Source organism: Dryobates pubescens, chromosome 13, assembly GCF_014839835.1.
Source record: "Dryobates pubescens isolate bDryPub1 chromosome 13, bDryPub1.pri, whole genome shotgun sequence".
Classification (NCBI taxonomy): domain Eukaryota; kingdom Metazoa; phylum Chordata; class Aves; order Piciformes; family Picidae; genus Dryobates; species Dryobates pubescens.
The window spans coordinates 31680502-31704669 of NC_071624.1; the positions used below are offsets into that span (position 1 = coordinate 31680502).

The 24168-nt window shown below is 49.8% G+C and overlaps 1 protein-coding gene across 3 annotated transcripts in view; it reads right to left on the reverse strand.

Annotated features, from left to right (window-relative positions):
- Nucleotides 1-2077: 2077 nt before the first annotated feature.
- Nucleotides 2078-24168, reverse strand: part of PAFAH1B1 (platelet activating factor acetylhydrolase 1b regulatory subunit 1) — a 30776-nt gene continuing 8685 nt past the window's right edge. For all 3 annotated transcript variants that reach the window (XM_054166640.1, XM_054166641.1, XM_054166642.1), the window contains exons 2-11: nt 16016-16226; nt 15581-15665; nt 12795-12869; nt 11619-11825; nt 9568-9736; nt 7877-7979; nt 6927-7155; nt 4904-5005; nt 4200-4356; nt 2078-2595 (exon numbers count right to left, since the gene is read on the reverse strand). In XM_054166640.1, the coding sequence (XP_054022615.1) occupies nt 2522-2595; nt 4200-4356; nt 4904-5005; nt 6927-7155; nt 7877-7979; nt 9568-9736; nt 11619-11825; nt 12795-12869; nt 15581-15665; nt 16016-16047 (1233 nt within the window). In that variant the 5' untranslated portion in view covers nt 16048-16226 and the 3' untranslated portion in view covers nt 2078-2521. The remainder of the gene's footprint in view (nt 2596-4199; nt 4357-4903; nt 5006-6926; nt 7156-7876; nt 7980-9567; nt 9737-11618; nt 11826-12794; nt 12870-15580; nt 15666-16015; nt 16227-24168) is intronic.

Sequence of the window (24168 nt, forward strand, 5' to 3'; positions counted from 1 at the left end):
GCTGTGTGAGCCACAGCGGCAGCCCCCTCCTGGGCCGGGGAAGGCGCAGGAGGAGCCGGGGGAAGGCTGGGCACGGAGCGGCCAGCTCCTGCGGGGGCTCTCGCCTTTGGTCTAACCAGGGCTGCAGCTTGGGATCCGTGCGGGACCGTCCCTGAGAGCATTCCCTGCCGGCTGCAGTGCTGCAGCGCTGCCCGGAGCCTGCCACACCAGCACTGCACGGGGGCCTGGGCCTCGCACAACGCCGAGGTGAGGGGGGAAGTGCAGGTGACAGCTTGCACCTCAGAGGTACCTTTAACATCTCAGCCATGTCTGGGGATTATGCACTTGAGACTTAGAGAGGGGACAGGTCCTAGCAGGAATTAAACAGCTGGGCTGCTGCACAGGTGCCCTGAGGGCTGGTGGAAGATGCACTGCTCCTGGATCTGCAATTCTCAGATAGGACCAAAAAGTAAACCCCAAACCAAACGAAAAAAGACAACAAACCCCCAAAAGCAGCAAAACTCTTCCAGTCCAAGCAGCTAAGAAACACAAAAGCCTTCCCTTGTGCAGGCTCCAGCTGCAGAAACACACCCTGCAAAGCACAGAGAGCACCGGGAGCCTCCGACTGAAACCCAGCTCACAGCTCCTCCTCCTGCCCCTGCCAGGAGCTGACCACACACCCATCTCCTCCGCAGGGAAGAGTGGAGCCCTCTGGGGGGGGAGGCTGCAGGGGATCAGCCTCCCCCAGCCCTCCCAGCAGTTCCATGTGCACAGCCTGCAGCCCTCCCTGTGCTGTGGCCAAGGAGTCTCACTTCTAAAAGGGACAGTTTAAAAAGCCGTGGATTGAAGCAAGAGGGTAAAACAAAGCACAAGGTCACCTGTTAAAACATCAGACTGAGGACTTCTTCACCTGGGACATTTAAAAAGACCTGGTTAGCCTGGTCAGCATTGGTCAGCTTTGTTAGCTACAGTGGGAAGCTGCCACCACAACCAAAATGCTGATTAAAACATTGCTTTCTAATCTCTTCCTTTGCTTCAGACCAAAAGGTTTGACTTCAGGAACCTGCACCTTAAAAGCTGCATTCTCCACCCAAGAGAAATCCCAATGACAACCAAGCTGGGCTGAGGGGTTTGGGTTCCAAGCTTCACCCCCCCAGATGGGCTTGGCTTTGGTGGGGAGGTTTCTGCATTCAGGTCTGTCCCAATCTGATTCTCAAGGTTGTTTCAAGCACTTCAGTGCTGTCCCCCAGCCTAAGCCTCACTACCAAACCACAGGAGGCTTTAACTCCACCTTGTCCAAGCATCCCCTGGTTTGCAGCAGGCTTTCCAGGGAGGCACTACAGAGAGCAAGAAACCTCTGCCTAGCCCAGCCCAGCCTCCCCTGCAAGCAGCTCAGGGGGAAGCAGACTCTGGTGTCACAGGAACTGCACACTGCTGACAAACAAGAGAGCAAACAGCAAGCTGTACCACAGCAGTCACCTGGGGAGGCTCAGCTCTACTGGAAACTCCATCACTAAGTTCTAGGGGGATGGACAACTCCTCCTGGAAGTTTGTCTAGCATTACAAAAATAACCAAAGACGACAAAAAAGAGGAGGGGGAAAAAGGCAAACCAACCAACCAACCCCATTTAAGCTTCAGTTTAACAGCACAGCTTCAGCACTGAGTGAGCCACCACAAAATACATACACTGCTCACATCAGCTGCTACTTCCACAGTTGTTGTCTTCCTTCAGGTTTACAGTCAGTGAACATAAACACAGCAACAAACCCTGGCCTGGGAGGAGGCCAAAACAAGTGGGTGCTGTTGACTTGGCAAAAGGAAAACACCAAACCAAACCCAACAGAGATGAAAAGTAAGAATGGTTCATGACAACTGTTGCAGAGTTTAATTCAGTTCCATTCATTACACAGCAGGTTCAGAAGGCTTCTGAATGGCAGCCTCACCACCTAGCAGCCTTAGAGAAGGTTTATTTAAGCACACTTCAGGGATGTTACAGAGATGACACGGTTCTGAAAGAGCCCTCACAAAAAACACTTTGTTGCCGTTTAGTTTGTGTTTTGTCTGTTGTTTCCCCCACCCCCACCCCCCCCTCCCCCAAAACGAGGTCACCCATCCAGGCACCGACAGACAGCAGGAAGAGGAAACCAAACCAAAGCAAACCCCAAAGCACCAACAGAAAACAGGGAGGATCATCCGACATAGAACGACACTAATCAGTTAAGTGCCCTACTCCAATTAGCCAACTTCTGCCTTCTCCAGGTCTGATGTGACCAATGCCAGCCCCTTGTTCTTAAACCTATGGTACTTCTAGACAAATGTAAATTTACAGTATACAATTTGGATTCACCATGCATGAATACTTTGTGTGTAACATTTAATAAGCTCAATCTACATCCAGAATAATTTACATGAAAGGACAATATTTATTTAAACAGAGCTCAATGGGTAACCATGGTATCTGAGTGCATCCAGAGGGGGAAAAAATGGGGAGGGGGGGGGGAAGGGAGGGAGAGGAAGGTGGGGGGTTCAAATGTGAAGCAATCAACGGCACTCCCAGACTTTTACTGTTTGATCTACACTCCCAGTGACCACGTACGGTGCCGTCTTGTGGAAATCTGCAGGGGAGAGAAAAGCTCAGGTTAAGGGGGGGCCCACGCCTCCAGCCCCTGCCACTCGCACTCCAGGCCACTCCTATCTCCAAAGCAACAATCAAATCCATTCCAGCAGCTTAAAGACTGCATTTCAAAGCTCATCAGGGCTGCAGCTCTGAAGGCCGAGTTCACCGAGTCACAGAACGGTCAGGGGCGGAAGGGAGCTCAAGGCTCAGCCAGTCCCAACCCCCTGCCATGGGCAGGGACACCTCACACCACAGCAGGCTGCTCACAGCCACCTCCAGCCTGGCTGCAAACACCTCCAGGCAGGAGGCTTCCACCACCTCCCTGGGCAGCCTGTGCCAGGCTCTCACCACCCTCCTGGGGAACAACTTCCTAAGGTCTAATCTCAACCTCCCCTCCTCTAGCTTGGATCCATTCCCCCCAGTCCCACCACTCCCTGACACCAGCTTTCTCCTTCAGATACTGGAAGGCCACAAGAAGGTCTCCTCAGAGCCTTCTCTTCTCCAGACTGAAAGTTCTCTCATGCTGGAATTTTGTAAAGCTTGGGGAGAAAAACCAAAAATCTACTTCTGGTTCAGCCACGAAGGAATTCCAGGGAAAAGAAACTGAGATGAAGTTAGAGCAGAGAGGAGTCCAACACAAGGCAAAGGGGTAAAGCCCTCCAGTGCTACCAGAAGACAGAACTTCATCTATTCATAGTATCATAGAGGCAGTCAGGGTTGGAAGGGACCACAAGGATCAGCTAGTGCCAACCCCCCTGCCATGGGCAGGGACACCCCACACTAGATCAGGCTGGCCAGAGCCTCATCCAGCCTGGGCTTAAACACCTCCAGGGACAGGGCCTCAACCACCTCCCTGGACAGCCCATTCCAGGGCTTCACCACTCTCATAGGGAAGAACTTCCTCCCCACCTCCAGCTTCATTCCATTCCCCCTAGTCCTTTCTCTACCTGGTATCCTGAGAAGTCCCTCCCCACTTAAGATAATCAGCAGAAACTTGACTTCTTCCTGCTGTAGGCAGCACAGGCTGCAAGCCACAACTTCCAACCCGAAGCGGACTGCTTTTGTCTGCCCAGACCTGGCAATGCCAGCCAGGAGTGCCAAGGCCAGGGTGCTGAGGGGTTTTTTACTGGTTTGCTTTGTGCCTCTCCGCCTCCCCTCATCTTTGAATCAGAGAATGGCTCAGGTTGGAAGAGACCTTAAAGATCACCCACTCCAACCTCCCCAGCATGGGCAGGGACACCTCTCAACTCGACTCAGCTGCTCAAAGCCTCATCCAGCCTGGCCTCGAACACCCCCAGGGAGGAGGCAGCCACAGCCTCCCTGGGCAACCTGGTTTCTGTTTTCTCCTTTTTGCTGGGCCAGTATTTACAAGAGGGCACTCTGCTAATGCCTGCACACCGCACGGGGGAGGTTCCAGCGCACCCTGGCAGCTCACGTCTCCGGCGGCGGAGAGCTCCGGCGGCGGAGAGCGCCGGCACCGCCCCCTGCCGGCCGGAGGCACGCCTAGCAGAGAGCTTCCCCAGCATGCAGCAGGGGCTGCGTGGGCAGGGCCGGGCCGGGCGGGTGCAGGGCGTGCAGCAGGCCCCGCAGGCCGATACCTACCCAAAGAGGTAACAAAGTGTTCGTGCGCATTGAGGGTTTTCATGCATCGCTTGTTCTTGAAGTCCCAGACGCGGAGAGTCTTGTCGTCGGCACAGCTCAGGATGAACTTGCCCCCAGAGTGGAAGAGAACGCCGCGTACCCAGTTGTCATGGCCCACCTTGTGCACAAGGAGACAGCGGTCAGCGGGTGCACCTCTCCCCAGGCCGAGCGGCCCAGGAGCCTCCCTGCCCGCCGGGACCGCGCCTCGCCTCCGCAGCCCTCCGAGAACACAGAGCTCATCTTCGGCTCCTGCCGCTGCACCTCCCTCAGCTCTGCCAACTATGGCAGCTCCTGCCCGTGGAGGCAAACAAACAGCAGCCCCCACGCGGCCTGCAGAGCTCTGCTCCCCAGCCCCAGCTGGCAGAGCGGTTCCCAGCCCGCAGGAAGGCCAGGACACGGCACCTACAGAAGGCAAGGCCGAGGCGGGGGAGCAGCACTCCTGGAGACACAGAACTGCAGCACTGCTCTCCTGCAGTCAAACTGCACGCTGAGATTCTCTGTGCTGCTTACCACCACCGAGATCTGAACTACAGCAGCCACCACAGCTGTGCATTGCCAGTGCTTGCCTCATTTCTCTTGAGAACACAAGCATGGAAGGACTCGCTGCCTTCCAGCTGGGTTTAGACATGCAGCAGTGACCAGCAAAGAAACACCCATCGACTTACAAGTGTCATAAGGCACATGCCAGTGCTAATGTCCCACATCTTAATGGTCTTGTCTCTGGATCCAGACAGCAGAAAAGGCCCAGGCTTGCCACTCTTCTTAGTCTACAGAAAATTATGTTGTAGGTTACAGCACATATAGGACACAGGGGGAGAGAGGAGGGAGGAAGCAGATCCCTTCTGAGCGCTGTTTCTTAGCAGCCACATTAGATGGTGTGACAGCTTCCAGCTCATGAGCACAACCCATTTTGTTACTGATACCAGGAGAAAGAAACACCCAAGAGGAGGAGTTCATCTATTAAGGAAATTACATCCTGCTGCTGCACCAAGCCTGGACTCTGAATCCACACTTGCCTACTGCAAGCTGTCCTCTTTGAACAGTGGACATGGCTCAGGCAGAGTGGGACACCTCAGGAGGGAGGAGTGTGAAGGGCAGACAGAGCTGGCCGTTCTCATTCTTCAGAGCAGGTAACAAAGCATGTCTAAGAATTTTCGACAAGCTCCTACTCCGAATTTATTTCCAATCAGCAAAGCACGGTAACAAGGCTCGGTTCTCAGCCCTCGCACTGCTCCGGCTGCCGCTGAGGCTGCGCGCTGCTGGCTGCACGCCCAGCGCTGCGCTGTGCCCGGCTGGCCAGCAGAGGGCAGGGCAGGCGCTGCAGCAGCGCTGCCGGGGGAAGGGAACCTCTGGAACCTAATCGCTTTCGAATTACAAGATTAGAAGCATCCTTCAAAGAGCCAAGTGAAACTGGAGTGAAACCTGCGAAATCCGTCACTAAACACAACCCTGAGGGGTATCTACTATCCCCCTTGGGTATCTGGGACCTCTGAGAGGCCGAGGGCATGGCAGGAATGCCTGGGGTTGATCAGCCAGGAATGGGAGAGCATTTCTAACCATTTCCTCTACACTGTCATCCTCAGGAGGGAATTTTGGCTGGCCTTTAGTAAGCCTTTCTGGAAGCTTTAGTAACCAAACCAGAGAAGATGTATCTGTGATCACCTGAGGGGGGATTTGCATTGAAGAATGCTCTCTGGTTAACACTACACACTGGGGCATGGCAGTCAAAGCTTCCTTCCAGTGCAGGGCACCCAAGGCAGCTGCATTTCTGCATTCCTAACTCTCTGCTTCCCACAACTTCCACCTGCTGAGCACCCTTATAACCCTCAACTTATGCCAGAGCAGCTGCCTTCCACATCTCTCTGCTGAAACATGGGAAGGTGGTCTGCTCAGAAACAGAGCATCTCTTCAAAGCTCCCCTGCAGCGGGGCAGGGCCCTAGTGTTCCAACACAGAAGAGCAGGGATTCCATGAAGCCAAGATGGGGGTGACCAGGACACCTGGCAGATCTGCCAAGCACTTTGCTACCTAATGATAGCTGCTTCCCAGGGCAGTGAAGATTTGGGGATCAGTTTGAAATGCTGAAGCAAGAGGTGCTTTGAAAATAGAGTGCTGCTATTATTGCCCAGAATACAGGGCTTGCCAGTAGAAGCACTCATAAACATGTTGCAGTTGTTGCTGAGATTTGCTGAAGTCTTCATCTTGGGCTATGTGCTCTGCAAGTTCAGTTGGAGATTTTGTTGATATTTTTCTTATTAGGATAGAATTAACCAGGTTGGAAGAGACCTTTGAGATCATCCAGTCCAACACTGTCTAATCAACTAAACCATGGCACCAAGCACCCCATCAAGTCTCTTGAACACCTCCAGTGATGGTGACTCCACCACCTCCCTGGGCAGCACATCCCACTGGCCAACCTCTCTTTCTATGAAGAACTTCTTCCTAACCTCCAGCCTAAACCTGCCCTGGCACAGCTTGAGACTCTGTCCTGTTGCCCTGGTGCTGGTTAAACAATGAATCTACAAAGAGCCCTGTTGCTCCGTGGACAGCCATGCTCCAGCTGTGCCCTGGCTTTGAAGCAACCGCTCTTCAAAAGAGATTCAAAACCAACCAACCTTAGTTCCTCTAAGCAGCACCCAGCCACTTCTACACAGAGAGAGCACCGTCTGTGCCGATCTGGGGGCATTACCTCTGATCCTGTAGCTTCTGATATGGTGGAGTAGGAGCTCTCAGGAGCCCAGGAGATGCATTCTACCACGTGCTCGTGCTCCCGGAGCTCGGCTTTGCACTCCTTCGTGGCTACCACCCAGACGCGCACGGTCTGGTCGTTGGAGCAGCTGGCAATGAGGGTGCCGTCCTGGTTGGGCCGCACCATGCGCACCCATTCTCTGTGACCCGTGAAAGTCTTCACACAGTAACTGTGGGGAGAAGGGCAACAGCAATGACCCAACCCAGCCTCCACGGGGCCACCAGGGAGGCCTTTCAGACGGGAGGACGCTTGACCCGCTCTTAGAAGTCAAGAGAAAGCGCGCGGGGCCAGAAAGCAGCGCGGGGAGAGGAAGTTAACCTGAGGAAAGTGACAGCTGAGAACCAGCAAATCCTTGTTGAGGGAGCCAACAGGAAGCTTGGAGAAAAGCAAAGCAGCTGGCATGGCAGCTGGCCTAAAATAGGTGTTTCACGAAGAAGCAGAGATTTATAGGTCATCCAGAGGCTGATGATGAACGACAAGGCAAAACAAAAACCCCAACAACCACACCAAAACCCAGCCAACCAACCCCACCCACAGCCCCCCAAGCACAGGAGACACCTTGATGCCAAGAAAGGTAGCAGATTTCACCCGCCTCGTGCTCTAAGCTTCTGGTTCCCCACTGAGTTTATACTCCTGCCTGGTCCTGAGTTGCGGTGCTTTGGGTTCACGGCTCCCAGAGAGACAAAGCCACTTTCAATTAGTCGGTGCTAAACCCTGTGCTTACTGACTGAAGGCAGAACCCTGCCATGCATGCCTCTAAAGGGCACAATATCATACCTCAATGCAGACAGTGTTTGCTGACATTCAAGACTTCCCTGACCCATTTCCTGCACCCAGTGCTTTATGCTGCCTTTGTTTAGGTGCCCGTGTTTTGCCAGAAGTGCACTTACCCTGTCTGGACTTCCCACATTTTGATAGTTTTATCCCTTGAGGCAGAAACTATATGATCTCCATTAGGCATGATGGCTACTGAAGAAACATTATGATCATGACCTAAAAAAAAAAGAAACCCAACAAAACAACAAATCAACCAATAAAACCTTTCTGAAGTGGTCCTGCAAGAGTTTGTTACACACAGAGCACGCAGGCCTGGCACGTTTACCCTGGGCAAGTAGCTACAGCAGTGGGGCATGCTTTATGGAATAATCTTTACATGTAAGCTTGAGGCTTTAGGAAATCATCATTTATATTTTTAGAACCCACAGAGGCCAGGCACTGAGCAGCCTTTGAAATGGTCTCTGAGATGTTTTAAAGCCAGAGACTCAGCGCTGCGAGCGGCGCTGGCACGGCTGCGACGGGACAGAACGGAAGAGGGGATCAGCTCCGAGATCAGTCTGGAGTAGATATCATTTCTCAACATCTTAAGAGGCATTAAACAGCTTCCTCTTTTCATCTGAAGATCTGATGTTCCCTTTTCCAAAAGGTTAGAGCCACTAAGTTCACTAACAAGTTGCCTTTTCTTCTTTTATTGGCAGCTACGCTGCACCTCGCAAGCCAAGAACTACCAGGGACAGCTTCCCCATTTTCATTTCCACTCCTTCCAACTAAGACTTCGGAGCCCCCAGTGAACTCCAGCCACAACAAAGCACTCACATCAGTGATCAGGGAGCTGAGGTGTCAGAGAGGACTGGTTTCAGTGCAAGCAGGGTGCTTTACAGCTCCTCACTGAAAAGATTGCTTCTTTCTACTAGCAAGCGAGCTGAAGGGATGTCACCCAGGTGAAGGCAGCTCACCCACACTCATGTCACCCAGCTGATGGAACGGCACACACTGCATGTGTATTCACACAGAAAGCTTTAAAGGCCAAGCAGCCCCTCCAGCACTGCTTCATTTGCTTGCTATCAGCCAGCTGCAGCCTCTGTGCTTCCTCTGCTACAGTGTTCTGTGATGTTTGAAGACGCACAGAAGTCAACAGCTTTCTGTTTCCTCTGGTGTGTGTGCTTTCATGAGTCTCAAACACTCTTTATTCCTACCCACCACTTCTACAAGAACATATTAAAAAAGCAAGAGCAGCAGCAGTATAAAAATGCCTTTATATCAGGACTATAAAATCCTTGCTGTCAAGATCAGAGTCTAATAGTTGGGGTGCTTTTACTTTCTCATTTTCTCCTTTGGCTTCTGAGCCTATGCAGAGGGCACATCATCCACCAGCAGAGGTGGAGGCAGCAGACATCCTGCACGCACAGCCCCTCTCCTGCTCATTGCAGCAGGCAAGCAGAGGGGTGAAGGAGGTCATTTTTCACTGCTTTGAAGGCACAGTTTCACTGTCCACCAAGCATGTGATTTTTAGCACTAAAGCCCTTTAAGTGCCATTTCATTTCAATATCATTAGGGGACGCTTCCCACAGCACCTTGCACAGCACATCTGAGATGCTACTTCGTTCCACAGACACTAAACACGTGCCTCATTCACAGAGCACTCACAGCCCCAAAGTGCCCCCCACCCCCCCTTTCCTTAGGGCAACCCTCTGGTTTATAAACCCTCTCCACATCAGCAGGTTTCCTGGATTAGAAAACAAAATAATAGCAATAAAATCCCTTCGCTTTAGAGACCACTACATCAATTCCCTTTGCACCTTACCATGCATAGTTCTGATGCACTCAAAGCCCTGGAAATCCCATAGCTTAATGGTCATATCAGCAGAACAGGAGGCCAATAGCTTGCCAGTGTGGTCAAAGGAAATATCTTGCACAGAGTCTGTATGCCCCTTAAGGGTCCGCTCAAAGTCTCCTGTCTCATAATCCCACACCTGACAAGTGAACAGAGAAGCCGTTAGCAGCAGCCCATTACTCTTTGTGTTCTCCAGCCTTACATTTGCACTCTGCAGGCCAGTCTGGCACCTTATTCAATAATTAATTGAGCAAGAAGACAAAAGAGAGAGAGAGCCCTAAGGAGCCTAACAGCAGAGAAAAACAAGCATTGTTTTTGTATGATTTTGGTCACTGGGGAGGGAACTGAACCCATGCACCCCGAGAGCTATCTCGGCCAACGTAAAGCATTGTACACACAGCAGGGCAGGAAGTGGATCTCAAGGTCTTGACACTCAACACCTTTAAAAGTAAAGATCAATTCAGGAAACCTTGGACAGAACAAATCCACTTTGTCACCTGTGTTTCTCCACTCCTTTCTGTGCTGGCTCCCCAGCTCTGGCAGCACAGCCCCTTTCCAGCTGCTGGGGAGAGCACCACCTTTAACAGTCCCCATCCCCCCTCTTCCCCAAGCTTCCCTGTGGCTCCCTCCAGGATGGCCTTGCTGCTTCAGAGCCAAGCTGCAAATACTCTGCATCCTAGGGAGCAATGTTCAGAAGGCACTCAGAGGAGCTGGAGATGCACACATTAGCAGATTACAGAATCTGTCAGAGATTAAACGTGTGCCGTTAATAACTGCGCCAGCACCGAGCCCCCGTTCTCACCTCCTAATTAACTCACTCTTCTGTCATCTAACCACAAACAAAGGCCTTTGAAACAAAACAAGCTCCTACAGATTTTGTCTCTCTCAAGCACAGAATTAGACACTTCATTTACAACTGTATCCTAACCATCTAAACCCATGCCACAAGAGAAAGACTCCATCATCCCAGCAGAATGCAGGAGCTGGACATGCAGCAGTCAGAAATCAAGCTCCACAGCTTCACTTCCAAGAATAAGGAGACTCATCCAGTGCCTCCATAAGAGGGAGCAAACCCAAGGCTAATTAGGCTCCTCTTAGAACATCTAACAAACAGAGCTGTCCCTGTTGCAGCTGGCCCTGTCTGCCTGAAGACAGACACACAAGTCCTCTATGTTCAAGCCTGCTGCAGAAACAAGAACAGGTTAAAGCCTTTCATGAACTAGCTCTGGCTGACACTTTTCATTGCCATCTTCTCCAGGAGGCAGCCACTGCCAGAACCTGCCTTTTCAAGCACACTGCTTACCACACTACTCAAGGTTTTTCAGAACAGCACTTCTCCAAAGAGTTTTCGACCCAGAACAGAACAATCAGAAGGATCCTTTAATCAGGATAATTCTCTTGAGACATTCAGACAACAACAAAATGCACAACCAGGTCTCTATTGGATGCCAAAATGAGAATCTATTTGCTTACCACAACAAACCTCTTCATGCCACTGTACACTGTGATAAGGGCCTATTTAGTTCCAGGGACTTCAAGGGAACCAGCATGTCCCATGCAGAACCAACAGGAAGAACTCTCTCTCTGTTCAGAATACAGCTGCATAGCCACCTTCACTCAGCTTTAAAAATCAACTCTTAGAACAGCTGAGGCAGCTGGCTGGCTTCCTTCACCTCCCTGCTCATACACTACACCCTTCCTCCTCTGCCAAGCAGCCAAAATGCATCCTTCCCCCACCAGGCCTTTATCTATTTCTCCATCCTCTAAATCCACTTAATTATTCCTTCCTTAATTATTCCTTCCTCAGGCCAAAGGGTAGTAAAATACTCTGGAAGATACCAAGTGGACCAGCACCAAGCTCAAATGCACAGCTTACACAGGACATCAGCCTTGAAAGAAGTGTCCCTGCTGAAGCAGAGTCAAATGATCTTCCACCAGTGCAACACAAGCCCAGCTGGAAGCACTGATGTGACCCATCACACATCCTCTGCCCAGCTGGGTGTTCTCTAGCAAGCACCTACCTTTATTGTGGCATCCTCTGAAGCAGAGACCATAACACTGAACACTGGATGGAAAATGACTCGAGTGACAGGACTCCTGTGCCCACTCAGTGCATACTTCTCTGGAGGACGAGGAATCCACTCTTTAGGGTCTCGTTTCTGACCAAGAGGTCCACCTGATGTAAATTCTTCCTTGGCTTCATTCAGCTTTGATTCTAATTCCATTACCTATGGAATTTCAAAGGGAGACCACTCAATTTCTAGTGTTGTACAGGACCTAATTCACCTTCACTCATGCATAACCCCAAAGGCAACTGGCTCCCAAACTGACAGTACAGCAGGGACTGGACAGACCCAGGCTGCTTACCAATACTCCATCCTGTTGGTACTTCTGAAAGTCAAACCTAAATTCCTCATTTATAAACATGTATTCTTTCATAATGTAACCATTAAACATTTATTCTTCTCCAGCTTCCCAAATATTTTGACAGGGAAGCTCTACAAAACCACACTCAGACGCTGCACTAATGTTTGAGCTCCTCTTGTGACAGAGGATTGAAGGTGGTTAGCAGAAGGAATGCCTCTGCTGCAGGGGTTGCTTGTGCCCCTGAGCTGGCATCTTTACCCAGAGAGAAACTGAAGGTGCAGTTAAACACTTCCTCCATTAACCTGCACAATACACAGTCTTCATTGTCAGCACACTGGGGTTTGTTTTTCTTTTCCCCTTTAATCCACTCCAGCTCCACTGAAGCATTACTAAAAAGAGTTCTGTACTGTGCACTTGCAGCAGAATCTCTTGCTCTAATGCACTGGAGTTAATGGTTTCTGCCCTTTAAGGTAATGGCCAAAGCACAGGTTTTTACCCACTTTCTAAGTCAGTCAAGCCTTCTGGAGACAGCTTCTCAACCCTTGCACACAAGTGCCTTAAGCCACCCCTTCCCTTTCCAGCTCTCAGCTGCACATGCCATCCATGAACTGCAGCCAGGGCATATGCAGAAAGCAACCCAGAGGATGTTTCTGCCAGCACTGAGACAAAACATTTTCCACAGCATGGATTTCTCTGTTCTCCCTACTCAATGTCCTTTTGAGATGTCTTTTGTAAGCCCTGCAGGTGTCTGACAAGGCCAACACGCACTGCTCTGGTCAGTGGTGGATGTTAACTCTTGATGCAAGTAAATCCATCAGATCTCTGCTTACCTTCTTTTGTAATCTTATAACAGATGTCCATTTCTTTTCCAGAAGTCCAGCATACTTCTTATCTAACTCTTCATTCTGAAGAGAAGAAACACTTAAATTAATGAATACATTCTAGTTCTAAAGCCTGCTGAAGTGTTTCTTCCAAGGCAAGATAAACACTTCATTTTGATAAAACCCTCTTGACTACAGAAAGAGGAATGCAGGAAAGACTGCACACACTCCATCTCCCTTGAAAACTTCTGAGTGCTTGGGGTTGGATAACTTGGTTCTAGTTAACACCACGACAGTGCAATATTTGGTGCTACCTTTCCATGACAAGCTCTAAGCTCTCTCCCCTACATCTTCAGTAGGTGCAGGGGAAGGCAGACTACACCTGCCCTACAGAACACCACCTCAGACACTGGAGAAATCAGCATGGACTTTGTACCTCTAATGAAACTTTGATGGAGAGTAATTTTCTCCTGCTTAGTATTTTTCTCCTTTGGGCTCTAAGGAATAACTGAGAAGCAACAATGAGCACCTGATGTTACTGGAAAAGCCAGGGGATTACTCCTCTTTTATCTGCCTCCCATCTATTAACAGAAGAAAGAGGGAGAAAAGCCACAGAAGGAAAGCAAACAGCAGATGCACAGGAGAGTCCTCAAATTCCTCTTTCCAGGTACAAAATGGCAAATCTCATACTAGAATAATTCTCAGTCAGGTGGAGAGTAACAAAGGCAAGAGGAAAATGACAATGTCATGGCTTACTCCAGAGAAACTGAGGACTGGCTACCTGGCTCAGAGACCAGCTGGTAACCTGCTACTTCAGGAGCAGTTGTAAAGGCTGGAGCTATCTGCAGGAGAGATCAGCACAGGAAATGCAATCCCTCTGTGCAGAGCTCTGCTTGAACCCTCCCCATTTATTGAAATCATTTCTGCCTTTAACTCTTTTCTTTCTTTTTTGGTGATTTTAGTGTAGCCCCATCCAATTCTTGCAAGAAAGTCATGTGGAACTTTCAGCAACTGCACTTTCTCTTTCCCTCAGGACCATCTAGCCTATTTAGATTGGCTTTCTAACCTTTGGGAAGAAAAGCCTTAATTAGGTTGATAGATAAGGCAGATAAGGGACTGGTATTAGGATTTTCAATTACAAGGATGGTATTCCAATTTGTCATTTCTACTTATTTATTAGATCCTGGAAGCAGATTGGGGAAATTAAGGCAAGCTTTCAACTTGGAAAAAGAACAAATCAAGCTTCCTAATACAGAAAAGGCAAGGATTTATCAAAAGCAGCTAACACAGGTTTACTGCTCAATGCAGCTGCATCCAGGGGAACCTGAGTTCAGATAACTCACACACCTCCTGTGCTAAAGAGCGGCAAGGTTAAAGCCACACCAAGAATCACCTGCTCAAGGTGAATCAACAGCATCAACTCACAAGAAGCAACTGCTCTAAGTCATTGGCATCTGTATGGTCTAACAAAAGAGATGCTTAGCAGAGCTCATCAATTTCGATGAGCTACTTAGCTCTGCCCTCCTACTCTAGGGTGATCCAAGTGGTATGCAAGAGTCTGAGGCAGTGACTTCAGCGCTGACCCAGCCCCAAAGCAGGCTTCCGGCGCTTGCTCTGTGTGATCCAGGAGAGGACAAAAGCAACCCTGTTCTGTCTTCCTGTTCCTTAAATATGACCAAGTGACGTCAGCCTGCAGAGCTGTGTGATCTTACACCATCTCAGCTCTGGTTACAAGAGAAGAGCCTTCAGCTTTCTGACCTGGGGTTGCAGAGGGTTTATGCTGTTAAGCAGAATTCCATGATAAGAATAAGCCCAGTTAAGGAAATGAGTTACAGGGAGGGGAGGGGGAGATGGACACAACAGCAGGAAACACAAATTTAATGTGCTAAAATTAAACACATCCTTCTGAATATTGAGCCCAGAATAGTTCAGGTTGGAAAGGACCTCTAGAGATCATTAAGTCCAAATTCCTTACTCAAAGGAAGGTCAGCTGGAGCAGTCTGCCCAGGACTGGGACTGTGAGGTTTTGGTATCTCCAGGGACAGACTCCCCAAGCTCTATGGGCAACTTACTCCAGCATTCAATTCTCCCAGTGAAAACCAAAGTTTTCTACTATGTTTACATGCAATTTCCCATGTACTGGCTCTTGTCCTGCTACTAGCAGCACTGAGGAGAGCCCAGCTTTGTCATCTTCACACCCTCCCATCAGCTATTTATAAACAAGAAGATCTCCATCAGCTTTCTCCTCTCCTGGCTGAACAGTGCCAGCTCTCTCAGCCTCTCCCCACACAAGATGCTCCAGGTATGGAGTTGCTGAGGTGAGGACAGTGCAGGGCCATGTCTTTGGGGCTGGGTGTTAACATCATCTTCTGTCACCTTTCTCCTATCTTCATATTGCCTTTTTCTAGCTTTGTTCTCTAGCACTTCTCATCTTGAAGTATCCAGGCCCTCTTAGGACTTAGACCCCTAAAAGTTCACAGCAGGAGAAACTCAGCGTTGTGTAGCTGAGTAGTATTGTGTAGCTGAGTAGTAGCTAGACACAAACCCAGAGAGATTTAAATGATGCCTGAATCATTAGCTGAAGAGAAGGTCAGGAGTTTTGCCCAGAAATCCCCAAATCACCCACTGATGGTTCCTTAATTTTCTGGCCAGACCACAAGCTGTAGGAGTTTATCACCTCCAGCTCGGAGCCAAAGAGGCAGAGAACAGATAACCATCTCCAGAAAGGGTGCAAATGACACACAATTGCAGGCTCTTCACTTCAGCTGCAGATGAAGAGCCTGGTTTGAACTCACCACATCTAACTCAGCTTCCTTTTTAAAAACCGAGTAAGCCTCTTCATAGCCATTAGAACGAAGGTAATCTGCTATTGCTCGATTTCTGCAAGGCAAACAACAGCATCTTCAGCCACGGCTCTGACTGAGGCCAGAGGAGCTCAGTCACACCTTTGTTTTACAAACAGACAAAGTTAAGACCAACATCTACGGCTGCCACACAGCACACCACCCACAACGAGCAGGTTTGTTACAAAGCCCAAGCAGATTCGAGATGGATGTCCTTTGGCAAACAGATTTTGCCCCAAGATGCCACGAGCAGGATGCACTAATTTATCTGAACCCCAATGCATGGCACTTGAGCAGAGCCCCCCTACAAATCCAGCAGGGAAGGAAAGTGACTATTTAAGGCTCAATGAAAACATGACCCCAAGGTTCCAAATGCTGATGCCTTACAGTTCATCTCGTTGCCTTTGTGACAGCACCATTGTGGCTGGGATGTCAGCTTCACGTGATTCAGCAGCAGCTGCCTCCTCAAGAGCTAAAGGCTTAGGACCCCTGGATGCACAAATTCAGTCTGCCAGAGTGGCTCAGATCACAAGGGTTTGTCCAGATGTGAAATCCAATAGGGAATCTGGAGGCATTCAGCACAGAAGGTTCAATCCATCTAGAAGGAAGAGAAAGAGACACCATTAATTGCCTTCAAAGCGGCACCCAGTCCCTCCGGACCAGCACCAAGGCTTCTGCACCTTGCACCACCACTCTGGGCGGAACAAACTGACTGGAACTGGTAACTGCAGTTTGACTTGGTTAGTCTGGGTTATGCCCCCTCCAGCACAGCCCCAGCCTGGACTGAGCAGTCTGCAGGGACTCACAGACTTCCTTTATTCCCTCTCTTCCCACCAGGGGTGGCTGAAGGTGACATCTTCAGTCACAGCCTGGCTCCAGTCTGTAGGCAACTCCCTCCTACCTTCTTGTGATGAAAGGAACTTAGGCCCACCATAAACAGCCTACTTTTGGCACCCACTACTCCTGTCAAAAAGCTACCCCCCAAACCCCTCTATCCTTATGCCAAATTTATCTTCTGTGGATTTCTCACTTCAGACTAAACCCACAAGGTTCAATCAGTTAATTTTCAGCACACCCCAGAGATCACCAACGCTCTCCTCTAGCTTTCAGTCTTTGGGGGAAGAGTTTAAGCAAAGAACATTCCAGAAGAGCTATGGAGGGTGCCATGGCACACTTCAGCCCATAACCAACAGCATCAAGGCACACAGAGTCTGTCTCTGCAGCTCACTCGTGGCATTGCATTAGACAGTTCAGTGGGATCCACCCAAACAGCAGCTTTACAGAGCAGGGCTATCATTCAGCACGTGAACTTTGCAGGTAGATTATCACTCAGTGCTGTTCAATGACCTTTTCTGTTCTAGTAACACTATCTGAAGAGGTTTCAAAGAGCCACACTCTAAAAGACAACACTAGCCTTCTCTTCTGTCCCCTCTTAGCACGGTTTACCTGCAGCTAAACTTTCACCTCTCTCATACCTGGGAGTAGAGCACATTCTTAAACCCTATCTGAGAGACACAACCACCACAGGGCAGAGCTGCCACAAGTGACTTGATCACTACACAGCTGACAATGCAGAGCACACAGCTGAAATTTGAGGTGTTCAGGTCTGCCAGAACTGTGCCTTTCAGAAGTGACTCATTTCCCCCCCACACTATTCAGTGCCTTCTTCAGTACACAGATGTTGGCATTCTTGGTGACCAGCCCCCTTCCACGGGACAGTTCTGATCCTTGGCAGGGCGACATCAGCAAGTCCCCTTCAGCAGCACTGCCTTTGGAAGGCTGCACTGCAGGTACTCTTTGTAGGCACCACGAGAACTGCTGAAGGTGGCATTTCTGGCATACCTGACAGGAGTCTGTTTGGAACACATCATTTACTTAAGCTGTTTGGCAAGTCTGGCCAACCAGCTTGAGCCCTGAGATCAACTCAACACAACACAAAGGCTGAGGAGCGAGGAGTTGGGTTTGGGACCTCCCCACCAGCTGCCTCAGCAAGCACACGTCCCCACAGCCTCTGCTCTCCTGCTTCTCCACTAGACAACAGGAAGCTCCACCACCGAGGCTGACTGGGAAAGTTGGACAACCCTGTTGGTAGGGAGCTGGTTTTAAACAGAAGCCTTTCTTATACAAGAATAAGAGTGAACACTAAGCTTACAGCATGAATGGCTGCTTATCCATCACAGGGGATCAGGAGGTGGTTTGTAAACCCATCTAGGCTCTGCTGTCTCTTCAAAATAAGCTTAAAACTACAAGTTGCTTAGATCTGGCTCTGCTGGTGGCTTATCTGCATCAGACATCACACAGCACTGCACTGCAAGTGTGGAGGACAGCAGCACTCTGAGTAGGTGAGACATTACCCTGGGCTCCCCAGCTCAAGGACAGGGACTTGCTGGAGAGGGTACAGCAAAGGGCTACAGTGGTGCTGAGGGGACTGGAACATCTCTCTTATGAGGACAGACTGAGAGAATTGGGGGGGTTAGCCTGGAGAAGACTGAGGGGAAGATCTCAAACATTTCTAAACACTTAAAGGGTGGGTGTCAGCAGGATGGGACCAGTCTAGTAGTGCCCAGTGACAGGGCAAGAGGCACAAACTGGCACAGAAGAAGTTCCATCTAAACATGAGGAGGAACATCTTTACTTTGAAGGTGACAGAGCACTGGAGCAAGCTGCCAAGAGAGGTGGTGGAGTCTCCACCTCTGAAGACGTTCAAAACCCACCTGGATGTGTTCCTGCACAACCTTCTCTAGGTGAACCTGCCTTGGCAGGGAGTTGGACTTGATCTCCAGAGGTCCCTACCATTCTGTGACTGTGATGAGCCTGCCCTCCTCACTAGCAGCTAGCTCAAGAACAATGCTGTTGGAAACTGCATCCTTCCCCAAGGCAGAAGCAAACGTTTCACTTACTCTTTGCCCACACCTCGCTCCCTGCCAGGCAGAGAGACAAGTGGGTCACAGCAGCCCCAGCCTGTGGTCCCAGCCAGAGCTCGGCACACAGGCGGAGGGCGCTGAGCCGCCGAGCCCCCGGCCCAGCCGCTCCGAAGGGCCCTCTAGAGGGCAATGCGGCCGCGGAGGAAAGCCCTGGAACAGACTCCTCATGGCTGAGCCTCTGCGGCTGCGGGAGCATGGCAACGCTTTTTGTAGCCATAAACACTGGGGGAAGACACAATAAGGCACTGCTCCACACACGCCAGCACCGTCCGAAGCACTGCGCAGCTGAAGACACAGATACAAGCGTCCAGAATCTGCCTGCAGCAGCACCACGGTAAACAATCACAGCACTGAGCCCGGGGGGTGGTTTCCTTATCATTAGCTACCACCAAGCAGTGAATGCTCTGCAAATCCAGCACTGGTGCAGGAACTGCAGGACAAATCACACCCCAGTATTCTGTCAATGTTGCCACTGCCTCCAGGAGACCTGACCACAGCACTGCCTAAAACCAGCTGCAGCTGTGCTCACAAGGTGGTTCTGGACATGCCATCCCAGTGAGGATGGCATTTCCCCCCTCCAATGGAAAGTAACCCCAAACTGCTCCTCTGTAACCCTACCACAGCAATGCCTGGCCTGCTCCATCCCTCCAACTCTGAGCTGTTACTCAGAACTAGATACCTGTCAACAGCTACAGGGCAGAGTTCTGCTGGGAGCAAACTGTGGCAGACCCACAGGAAGTCACCAATCAACCAATCTGCAGCACTTCACTTCCCTGGCAAGCGTCTGTTCCAAGCACCCCCCTCAACATCCTGGCTTGTTAACTACAAAGTCACCTGCACAGAATCATTTGGGGGGCAGCCTTGTTGACATACACCCTTCAAAAGGGACAGAATGAAAACAAACAGGAAGCAAACAAACAAAAACCCCCAAACACACCCAAAAACCCCCACTCAAGCCAAAATGTCCACACCCAAGAAGCCCCAAAGGCCTCAATTTGCTCGTGTCCCTGTGCCACTTCTAGGAACAGCCAAGAATAGCTGAATGCTGTCCCTGTGCACTGCCCTTCCTTCAGCTGAGGAAGGCTTTGTGACAGACAGAACTCAGTGGAGCAAGACTAACCAGTCCTCCTCCATCACCTATCAAGGTCTGCAGTCACCACTGCCTCGCACACACCTGCAAACCTCAGCAATGAGAGGAAGGCAGTGCTCAAGAGAACCCCTGGGGAGAGAAAGGACACACAAACCCCACCACCTGGTTGGTACATTTGGCCTGAAGTGCAGCACTGGGGATGCTGGCAGCTTCCTGCCACCAAGGTGGTGCCAAGGCAGAGCTAGATCTTTACAGAAAGACAAGGTGGCTTGGATTCAGGGGTCCCTCAGCCCCACCACACAGCCTTTTGCTGGAGTCAGCTGCACTCCCCACACCACTCAGGACTGCACTGAGGACTCCTCTCCTCCTACTGAAATTGCTTTGAGGCTCAGGATTCCAAGCCGGCCTGCATTCAAAGCTGGTCCCACCCCGCCGGTGACTAATCTCATTCCTTCTGCAACTGGTTAGCATCGAGGCAGCTTCACAGTCGAAGTGGCCATCACAGATCTGATACTGTATAGGACCCACCCTCTTCCTGAGGTGACTCAGACATTCCAACCATTCACAAGACAGTTTCTTCTTCCTGACTTTGATAGCAAGTCCTCACACCAACGGCTGTCAGTGGGGTTCAGGTGGTTCCAGGAGTACTGGACAGGTCGGCAGGAACTTAGCAAGACAGACCTGCTAACCTGCAAGAGACACAGCTGGCACAACCAGCCAGGCTCAGCTTCAGTTCACAGCTGAGACAGCTCTGCTCTAGGTATCCGAAGCACAAGAGAGTCTCCAAGGGAGGAGGCAGGGGGGAAAGTACATGATTTTCAGGCAAGAGAGAGTTGGAACTCCCCTCAGTTCAGGATGTATCACACCAATGAATGATAAGCCTTGGCCCACAGCTGCTTCTGTGATGGTGTTCACACTCGCTGCAGGACACACTGGGATAGTATTTTCCATAAGTGTTCTCCAGATATAATTGAGAAGGATTAGGAAATCAAATGAACCCTTCAGCATTTCAGTCTCAACCTGTCAGAACTACCTGCTCACTTACCTAAGGCAGCAGCAAGCAGGAGCAAAGTTCTGGGAGTTAAACCTCCTAGAACTGCCCATTCTAAACACAGGCAAAACCCAACCACACTCAGTTTGGAGAGTTCATTATGGAGCTGCTCAACAGAGCACACTGGATGCCAAACAGGCCTAAAATTGGCTCTGAACACACACTCAGCTTTTACCTCTTTCAAGCTGGTGAGCAAACCCACACTGAGATGAAGCAGAAGTTTTCAAACACACCTAAAGGCAGAAGCTTCTAAAATCAAACCCTGCCTGCTCACTCCTTATTTTACCTACTAAAATAACCCTTGACTTATTGATTACTGCTGTTACTGCAGGCAGCCACAGACACCACAGCTCATGCAAACAGCCTAGAGCAGGATGCAAGTCTTGGCATTTTCTCTTTCACCTCTCTTTCACCATTGTTATGGTTCTGTTTTCAACCACAGCAACTCCTTGCTAGAGCAGGACTGGGAAGGGTTTCTCTGCACATGGCAAGGGATCCCATCAGCTCTTCCAAAGCAACACACATTCTGCTGTGACAAAACCAAAGCCACACACGTGGAGGTCAAATAATCCATTAGCTACTCGTTATTAACTCACAATACAAATTGTCCCCTGGGGAAGATGCTGCCTTGGTCCCTGCAAGGTATTAGTTCAGCCAGGGATTCAGCATCCCATAACTGCCTTATGGGAATCACACCAGGGGAAGGGCTGCACTCGGCGCTGCCAGCACTCAACGACCAAGCTCATTAACTACTCCACCACCGTTGCCACGAGCAGGGTGTTTCACATCAAGTTCTTCTGAAGCCCTTCCAGACCCAAATATTGTCATACATGCATCCTGAGATACCCAACTCTGGCATCACAGCCAACCTCATCAGCTCCCTCAGTGTTCTCCAGCAGGATCTGCTCAAGGCTCTCCTTTGTCTTTCCTTTGCTCCCACCCAGTGTGTCAAAAATCCTGCTCAAGGACCAATGCCACAAATCCACCACTGAAATGGTTCAGTTAGAGCTGCCTTCCAATCCCTGAAGGGATCCTAGAGGAAGGCTGGAGAGGGACTTTTCCTAAGTGTGTCTAGCAATAGGACAAGGGGGCATGGTTTGAAGCTGAGGGAGAATAAATTCCATACATGGGGAATGTTGTTTGCCACACTCCTGTCCCTCTGGCTGCACCCTGGCTTTGCTGACTGTGCCTCAGCAGTGTGAGCAGACCCACTCCAACCTGTGCCTCCTGTCACAAACCCCTCTGCACCAGTGCCCCGCTGACCAGCTGTGCTCACTAAGGTTTAAGAGGATCTACACAAACAGCAAGCAGTGCCATGCAGAGAGCAGAAAGCTGTTCCAGGTTCACCAGGAATTTGTGCAGACATTTGTGAGCTCTGCAAGGTTCAGAAGTTCCATTTTGCAGCCTCCTTTCCCAGCCCAAGTGACTCTGGTGTCTAAGACAGAGCTCCCATCAGCACCAGGATGAAAGATGGTCTCATCTGCTGGACCTCCAGGCTCAAACTCTTCATCCTGCTGGTAATGCAAGCCCTCAAGCCTACAGCAACATTTGTGCTCTAGCTACTGCAAGACATCATAGTTTCTCTCTCCCTATCTGCTGTAATCACCACAGACACATTCATCCCTCCTGCCTTTCACATTTTCTCTCTTAACTTGAAATTTTAGGAGTTAGACCAGCAAGATCAGTTTCAACACCAGGTCTATAACATCAGAAGCAACAAGCAGTTAAATACACCACCACCAGGCCACATTCATCTGCTGCCTCTGTCTATCCCCTGCTGACCAAGCTGGCCCTGCAGATCTCCCAGTACATGCTCCCAGCTCTTCCAGGCACAAAAGTCATTTAATTTCTGCAGCTTTAATGGCTGTTGCTTAGGCTCCATAAACAGCCTCACCCAAACACACAAGCCACATGCACCAAACAGGCAGCTGTAGCTCAAAATGAGACAAGACAGAAACTGCAGAGAAATGCACTGGCAGATACACCTCTCAGCTCTGCAGGCCTCTCAGAGCTGTGCATTGCTGTGCTTGAAGAACAGCAAAGTTTGGCCTGCAGTCCAGATTCCTGGCACCTCAGTAAACTCAACTACAAGAATTGGTTTTCCAAGTATTCTTATGACTGCATCATGCATGCAATAATACTCTGCCAGAATGTTTCTTTGAAGGTGCCAACAATCTGAGCCCATGTTCTCACACTGCCAGGTCAGACATGCCTGATTCCAAATACCTGGCTCTTAAAAGAGGCACCTAAGCCATCACCAGCATGACCAGCTGGGTCCAGGTTAGGAAAGCAGTCAGGTTTAGGTTGTTCACATTTAGCCTCAAATTTAAAGCTTAATTCCAACAGTCTCTGTAAAACTCAAAGCAGTCTGGAGTGTCCAGCTACTTGCTACCAACTCCTCTAAGGTTTTACTGTTCTTAAAGGATGTTGTAGCTGGATGAAAACTGTTTTGTTTTCTCCTGGGTTTGTGGCTGTGCCCAGTTCAGCTAGCTTCTCTTCAGGTAGATTTCCCAAGTGGAAGTCACTTAAGAAGGGGTAGCAAAGACCAGAGCCACCAAAAAGACAAGCAGATGTAAGCAGAATGAAATTCCACCATTCTTTGAGGATGATACAATCCATTTCCCCATGGATAAGGTAGGAACTCTTGTTGCATTGTCTCCTGCTACAAGGCTGGGATGTTAGAGCCTCTCCAAGTTCTTTTTCCAACAGTGTATCTTGTTTCATAACATGTTAACAAGACTTAAAGTGGTTATTTGTGAGTATCTGCAGGCAATTAGAGCTTCTCCCAGCCCCTTATGAAAGAACCAGATTAATGTAATTGTCCTCTTATACCTCTAGATTACACTGCTGAATTCTGAAGGACATAAGAACACTGTCTTTCATTCTAGACTGATTTGCAATGGTCTTGCTTTAAAACATTGTCTTTAAAACTGTTTTAAGCCCAGTAAGCAAAAAAAAGTAGCTCTATTAAACTCAAGCCACAGAAGAGAGCAGCCATTCCCACAAACACAGCCTGCAGATTCCACAGGAGCTGCTGTTTATGTGCAAATGCAGACTAAAAAGATGGCACAGCTGTATTTCTTGGGCATTACTGTGACCTGAAAAGGTTTCTCAGAAATCAGTTTCCATCTGTTGAAGGAAAAACAGTAACAACAACAAAAAGAAGAGCTCGAGTTCCTCTGCCCCTTTATCTGAGCCCCAGCTGCAGCAGCAAAGCACCAGCAGAGTGCAACCACGGGAGAGCAGCCCAGCAGCGTGGCAAAGACACCTTTAGCCCAGGCAGTGTTGGGATCCACCACCTGCTAAGCCATCAGGGATGAGCTGAAGGACACCAGCAAGCCACTCATTTCTGAGCTAAGCTTTTTGCCACTTTTCAGCCTGCATCAGTAAAGACAGCTGAAGGACCATGAAAAAGAGAGCTCCAACTACCACCTGGCTCTGGAAGAACAAACCAGAAAGCAGATCTGATCTGAAT